General features: G+C 33.5%; 1 protein-coding gene across 1 annotated transcript in view; it reads left to right on the top strand.

Annotated features, from left to right (window-relative positions):
- LOC111086783 (uncharacterized protein C12orf56 homolog) overlaps nt 1–7,995 on the top strand; it is a 44,428-nt gene that overhangs the window by 7,198 nt on the left and 29,235 nt on the right. The window contains exons 3-5 of the mRNA XM_022391026.1: nt 276–365; nt 2,815–2,956; nt 4,181–4,255. Coding sequence (XP_022246734.1) covers nt 276–365; nt 2,815–2,956; nt 4,181–4,255 — 307 coding nt within the window. The remainder of the gene's footprint in view (nt 1–275; nt 366–2,814; nt 2,957–4,180; nt 4,256–7,995) is intronic.

The following is a 7,995-nucleotide window of genomic DNA, read 5'->3' as shown; positions in this document are numbered from 1 at the left end:
CATAATAACGCCCCCACGGCTGAAAGGGCGAGCATGTTTGGTGTGACGGGGATTCGAACCCGCGACCCACAGATTGGGAGTCGAGTGCCCTAACCACCTGGCTATGCCGGGCCATGAATCGTCTTAATCAATGGACATTTCACTTTGTAGTTAAATTATGCAGTATTAACAGCGATGGTCCAGATTTCTTCTTCATTTAGTTTAGAGAATTGTTGATTTTTATGGAAACCAAATCTACTGCACTTATCGGAAATATTCAACCGGTATTCTTTCAGACTATGTTCTTCATTAGCTACAGCTTTGTCGTTGCTGCTGCACGAAACAGGAGTGATACCTGGCCGTAGTTATCATCTCACCAAGAATAAGTAAGTCCTGTGAATAAATCTGTAAACTAAAACAATATATATTGTAAAAGTATAGTTTCTAATTTTAAAAAAAAATATGGTATATATTTAATAAATTACTAAGAAATATTTAAAGTAATTCAATATATACTTAATAATATCATTAATATTTAATTTATCTTGCTAGTTACTTCAGTAACTGCATATTTAACAAATGTTTCTGAATTATAGTTGTTATTATTGCTCTACAAAAATCGTCTACAACTGTCTTCTTTAGATCGATTTAAAATGCAGCATTTGCCCGTTGTCATGGTTAATAGTCTATACGTACACTTAACTCCAGTTATTAATTAGTAACTACTTTTTATTACTAGATATTAATTCCTAACTAGTTATATCCTAATTAAGTCTTCTAATCTGTTGCTGTTTTTTGTGAAGTCCTTTGAAGGGCTATTTCAATGTTGACTGTTTCTAGGATTCAGTTTTGTGTCTTCTTATTTATGTGCAGAATTTACTGTGATTTTTTTTTTGTTGTTGTTTAGCAAACTCAAGTTCTGTTTCAGAATTTTTAAAAATGTTTAGAATCTTAGATACTTTAATTCGCAATTATTTTATTCACGGAAAATGTATATGATTTTTCAACCTTCCCGGCATCTAATAGAAAAAAAATACCAGTCAAAGATCTCTAATTTAGAACTGCAGACCAGAGTGTTGACAGCCAGTCAACGGCAGTTGCCGTTTACGCGTGTAAAAAAATTGCACCGTTTCTTCCCAAAAGATTCTAAAGAAATGCTTGAACTTCTTAATTAGTCTTAATAAATTTTTTTTCACTTTATATTACTATTGCAATTTTTATCAGTGTCATAATTGTCGGTGTCGTTTTAGTATTATTAATGGTAACATTATTAATTGGCTGACGGACACCCTTCTCACAAACAGATGTGGCCATACAATTTTACTCACCAAAAGAGTACCTCCGATGAACAAAAACATAAAAACTGTTCAGTTGATTATAATGTATTAAACTATCTTCAGTTTTGTCACATACACAGACAAAAGAAATAATTTACAAATATCTGAACTTACGATTCTTATCGATTTAATATCTTTCAACTTATTTTATTTCTATTATTGCAACAAGTTTTTGTTTGAAGGGTTTTTAATTAAAACTTATCTCGTGAACTTATAACAATCAAAAACATGAATTAATATAATCAGTAACTTTAAATATTGCTGCCTGACTTAATTTTCTCCAATTATCCGGCGCCAATTAAAATAGTGATAAAAATGATACAAAAATATTTCAAAACATTAACGCAATTGATTACATTGGCTGGGAAACTTGATGAGTGACGCTATGGGCTTCCGGAACAGCTATTTACTTGAAAATATGCCGTGGACTTCCGAAGTACATATGGTTGAGTACTTTAAATTAAAACGATCTTGGCTACGCAAATCACCAGGTCACGTGACAGACACAACCAATATAAAGTCGCGGTGAAACTGCGTGCATCACAACCACATTTGACATCGCTGGAGATATCACAGGCAGTGCGATACTACCAAACACTGATCACTTTTTAACACAATTTATTCTTGTATTCAAATTATAAAGATGTGTTTAGATAAGGGATTTAGATTTTCCGAGACGGGTATTTTCCTTGTACTTAACGGCATTGAAAAACAAAGGAATGGGGATCAACTTGGAACATCAGGACTATACAGAAAAAGACTTGCAATAAGTCGTTTCCCATCCGTGATAAGCGTCTTGTAACAGGTGAGAATCCACAAGCACAAAGTTAGTGGTATAGCTCGTCCACGTGCCCCGGGAAACAGTACGCAACATAATTAAGAAATTTCGGACTGGAAACGAGGCCAACAGTGTGTTCATGCTAGTCCATACGATGAGATAGATACCAGTCAAGTTGACGGACATACGACCTACAGATTTCTGTACGATCGGACTGTTGAAATTGGTGCTGCAGAACTGTCATCCTCGTCCACTAGATAGATTATGGAAAGCCCGCAGATAGCAGTGGTGCTTTTTGACATCAAAGCTTCATGATGGAGCCTTTTGCAATGCAAACTACGCTGCAGGGCTACTGTTAAGATGCACATTTGTTAGCTAAAGCATAAACAGACGTGGTGATTTGGACTGTAAGGATCTAGAAGGCTCCAAAATCCTTTACTCCCCAGTGGCACAGCGTTAAGTCTGCGGACTTACAACGCTAGAAACCGTGTTTCGATACACGTGGTGGACAGAGCACAAATAGCCCATTGTGTACCTTTGTGCTTAATTACAAAGAAACAAACCAAAATCACTATAATTTAACGTATATAACCCTCTTAAATTTCTCAGTATTTCTTGAAAATTAGTTACCGTTTTTTAATACTTTCAGTAAATATAGAACGTTAACTTCTGCTCTGCATCCTAAACAACAACAAGCTTTTGTATCTTATTTCTAATTAGCGGATACACGTTGCGAAAGTTGATTCAAGTTCTGACCAGAATCCCCTGGATTCCACTACCTTACCGTGACAGTACATTTGCTGTTGTGACGTCCCACAGTAGATTGTCTAGCCAAGAATGGGAAACTTTAAGAGAGGCCCCGGTAAGTACTTAGGCATTGTGTGTTGTTTTTCTTTCCATTGATATTAATTTTCAATATTTGAATATGTTACATATGTTTTCAATTGATAACACTAAGGACTTCCAATATCCTTGAAACCCCGTTTTTTATTAATTTTTAATTAGCAAAGGTTGGGGTATTTTCAATATTCTTAGGTCCATTCTTGTGGACGGTGGGGTACGTTAGTAAAAGGTTGCAAACCACCATGATATTTCTAAATTCTTCCCTTATTATGATTTTTCTATCTCATGTTTGTGATTACCTAACTGTCTCTTTTTCATTTGTTGCAATAATTGGTTGGAATTTCATTAACTTCCAAGAACGTATGGAAGTGATTTTGTTGTAACGGTGTACATTTCGAACAGTTGTAAAGGCAGGACTTTGAAAAATTATGGTGATATGCAACTTTACCTCGTCTTGTATGTTCCACATAGTTCTTAAAGTAAATGTCAAGTGTAATTTCAATATTTTCTTTTATAAGCTGTAGGTATTTCATTTCTTACTTGTTTATATACTGTGGTCGTACAACATGACTTAATACTATATATAATTTAATTATTAAATTTTTCTCACGTATAAGTGAGTCGACATAAAAAAACATTTTATATGTGCAGTATTTTATCTAACAGTGGTGTAGGCAAGATTTGCAATGTGGAGGTGCTTGGTCAGACATCCATATTATACAATGAAAGTATAAGGAACTGCTAAAAGCAGCTCCATCTCGGGGGGCATGTCCCCCCCAGAAAGTTAATATTATAATATAATTTACAATTGCTATATCAGTAAAAATATGTAAAAGTGGGGTGCTACAGCACCCCCGGTTCTGACCCCTCTGCCTAGAAATGACTTTCTTACTTTCTGCCAGATTTAATGTATGTTTACAACAACAACAACAAAAAGGAATAAGAAGAGGGGAAAAGAAGAAAAAAAGAAAAAATCCCGTGATCGACGGGGTACGCAGGAAAATATATCCATTCATAAAACTCAGTGGTTTTTGTTTTTCTTTGCGAAATTATTCTCACTATTACTGTAATAAAAGCATCTGTTTTCTTACTTGTAATTAAAACACAGTATCCTACACAAAATCATTAATAAATAGTTAGTGACGTAATGAAAGGGGAAAAAACAGTCTCCCACCAAAAACACACAAACAAAAAAAAAAAACAGAGATCGTAATATGTATATATTATTTTAATTCTTTCATAGTTAATTCGATCTGTGGTAGAATTGACCAATGCTTGCACTGGAACGATGTATCAGCTGATATTATTGGTTCAACAGGTAGGTTATTATTATTATTGATGACCTTTTCTGTTCAAGTATTTAATTTCCGTAGCGTATATTGTTGTATAAAAGACATTCTAATACTATAAATAAGCGACCTTATAACACCAAGTTTGTTATTTCTCTTTAAATGGACACTCAACGTTTCGCTTTACAGCTTCTTCAGGAGAGTTCCACTAAAACACCATAACTGACAGTACAAAGCTTGAAGTGGTTTAAATAATGGATTATAATCGAATATATAGCGTGAATTTCTACGGCGTGCAGTTGACATATTAAATGGTAATATATAGTTAACCGCATATGCAGCAAATATATCGAAATTAAAGAATAGGTTAGGCAATCGGCAAGTTCATATATATATATATATATTTCTATTTTCAGATGATGACGTTTCGAGCCAGCGCTCTTCGTCTGATCGTACAGCTTACAACAAAAGCGCATGCGCAGAATTTAAAAAATTGAACGGTGGGCGTGAAATTTATCTGCAAACTTACAACTTTTACATAACTATTACAAGTCATAAAAATGAGAGGAATAGGAAAAACGGAAAACTGATTGAAATTAAAATTGAAAAAAATATAGAAAAAATGAAAATCTGTATGAAAGAAAAGCGTTCATTTAAACCATATGGTTGTAGGATCCTTAGATTGTACATTAATCTTATTTCCAGTCGTTCTCTTTTGTGAATGTCTGTTGGAGCACTAATAAGTCCAAGAATCAAAGTCCTCAACTATATAGTTGTTAATGGTGAAAGGTTTGCCTATAAGTGTATCTTGGTTCTGCAGTTTAATATGGTTTAGATGTTCACGTGCTTGATCACTGAGTTGGCAGACCTTGTCCAATGTATGAAGTGTTGCATTTATTTGAAAATTATACAGTAAATGATACATTATTTGGTTGTATGACAAGGATTGTCTTATGTTGAAAGTTGTGTTTTTTCCTCGTATATGTGTTGTGCTTTTGATATGTGGACAACTGACACAATTGTTTCGTTGACATGTTTTTGTCATGTCTGTAAGAAATGATGGATGGGTCCTTGAAACATACTTAGTGGTAGTGTCTTCAGTAAGTATTGTGTCATTCTTTTTGTTGGTCTGATGGTATTTCAACATAAGTGGAATATGATCTTCCTTGGTAGGGTTGATTGTTTGTTCCTGAGTATATGGACAAGCTTTGGTGGCTGTATCGTGGATGAGAAAATCAGGGCATAGAAATGAAAGTTTTCATATCTTTGGATTTTGATTTATAATCATTATCATCACTACATAGTTTGCGTAGTCGTAGAAAATACAGAAAGTGATGGTTTCTATGTAAAAATCCTTACCAAAGCCACCAAGGTACACTGACGGAAAATGTAAATAATCTCTTCTCATCGAACAACTACGAACACGGATGAATAGGAACAAAGGATGACATCGATAATTATAATTATTTTATTTTTGCATCTTATCTTTTGTTATTTCAATCTGTAACTTGGATATAAATTTTGTATACTACAGGTAGCCGTTAATTATTACAATACAATTCTTTCAATAATAAGTTGTACTACTTAATATGTCAACAGCACGCTGTAGAAATGCACGCTATAGATTTGATTATAATTTTTGATCTAAACCAATTGAAGCTTTATATATGTGTGTGTGTTACGGATTTCTTTTTTCTCACCCACGGTAAAATTGCATAGTTGTCAACCTCTAATACCCACGAATGGATGATAAAATTAAAAATCCGGAGACTAGGGAGACCCTATAGTGGGAGGTTCAAGGGTGGCAAAGCTTCCCACCCAAAAACGAATTTCGCATTTATAGGACCTAAATAGAAAGCTTTGGTCGCGTTTCAGCATATTATTAAAACAGGGACGAAAGAAAGCTTGTCCACACAAAATACTTGTTTATTGACAGACTTGTACTTTTTTTCATAAAACAGTTATAATCATTTTAACAGAAAGTTAAAAATTCACACTACACCTGTACACTTACAGGTTCATTCAACATTTGAAGGTCACAAAAATTCTAAATGAATGCTAGTATGTCAAGTTTAAAAATAAAACATTTTCAAAGAATGTACTTGACCTACAAGAAATGTTTTCAAGAAATATTTTTTCCTTGCATTCAGAAGTAATCCAGTTTGGCTGAGTTGCCATTGAAATACTATGTTGGACCAGAAGATGTGCCATCTTCACTTCAGCACGTATTACTTGAAATTAAATCGTTTGTTTATAGTTTAAAACAAAGTACACAATCAGCTTACTATGCTCTGTCCACCACGGGTATTGAAACCCGGTTTCTAGTGTTGTAAGTCTTCAGACATACCGCTGTGACATAACTTTAGATTTACCCACATGACTAAAAACTAACTTGTGAAAACACACACTTAAACATGATATAATGAAAGTAATTTCTATCGGTTGATAAATTTATTAATAAGTTTTCAAAATATCTACTATTAATTTATGTAAAATACAACACTCATATACCTGAGTGCACTCTAGTGAAGTGTTAGAATTGGTATTACATTTAAATGTACCATGTCATAAGTAAATCTATATTTGCCTATGCTTCTTATATCTCATATTTTACTAGTATTGGGGAAAAAATTATCGCTAAATAAAAAAGCTATATAGGGCTGACTACTAAACTTGAAAAAGGAATCAAACAAGATAGCGATTGAAGTGGATCCACTTGATCCAGCTAATGGTCACATAGCAAACTAAGCCGTCTCGACTTTACATGAAGAATATAATCCATACATTACTATCTTCCATACTTTGTTTATCGAAAGATTAGTGTTTGAATAGAATCTCAGCTTTCATCATTATACCTTTCCTTTAGATAACTTTATAATACTACTTTTATGACTATTTTACAATAGATTAACACCTTACGATTGGAAATTCTGGTTCTATTTGTTTTGCCAGTGAGTAAACCAGTAATGTAGGGGTTTTACTCTCCATGTAAAGTCGGGTATGCTGTGTGATCAGTATCCGAATCAAGTGAAATTTCCAATTCCATCCTTATCCTGCTTGTTTCCCTTTTGCAACTTCATTAGCCATTTCTACATAGCTTTTTTATTAGCGATAATTTGTTTTCCTTATACTTGTTTGTTTACTTTTTCATAAGATGGTGTACTTGGATTACTAGGTTATAGAGTGTATTTTAACGCTTTATAAATTTTGCATAGATTAATAATATAATACGTAGTCTAAGATCGTGAAGACTGTTTTGCTCTATCAAATGATGATAAAATTATAGTTAATAATGCTCGGAGACAGCTTGAATACCAATGTTACTTACAAAATAACATGCAATAACGTCCCAGAATTCTACATCGGAGAAACAGGAAGAAAATTGGAAACCAGATTCACAAAACACAATAAAAAACCGCCCCAAATTATCCACCATTGCAACTCAAAAAGCCATAGCAAATCTATTGAAAACACAGTCATTCTAAACAGAGAACCACTGGGAAGTTCAATAAAATTACACAAACAAAGTAAATAATGCTTAAGTTATTATCTAAAAATTAGTTAGTGAAATGTAACAAAGGGGCCGTCCATTATATCCGTTTATTGTTAGTTTATAGTTTTCTATAACAAGAGATTCCTTATTTTTTTTATCTAAGAAATTGTCGACTCTTGTGAGAATTTTACACGTAACTGGGCAATTCCGTCTCTGGTATACCATAATTCAAGATACAGTTTCAGTCATTGCACTTTCTCCACGTCTACCTTTTTT

This window comes from Limulus polyphemus, unplaced genomic scaffold (assembly GCF_000517525.1).
Source record: "Limulus polyphemus unplaced genomic scaffold, Limulus_polyphemus-2.1.2 Scaffold1426, whole genome shotgun sequence".
NCBI classification, from domain to species: Eukaryota; Metazoa; Arthropoda; class Merostomata; order Xiphosura; family Limulidae; genus Limulus; species Limulus polyphemus.
This window is presented reverse-complemented; position numbering and strand designations above follow the sequence as displayed.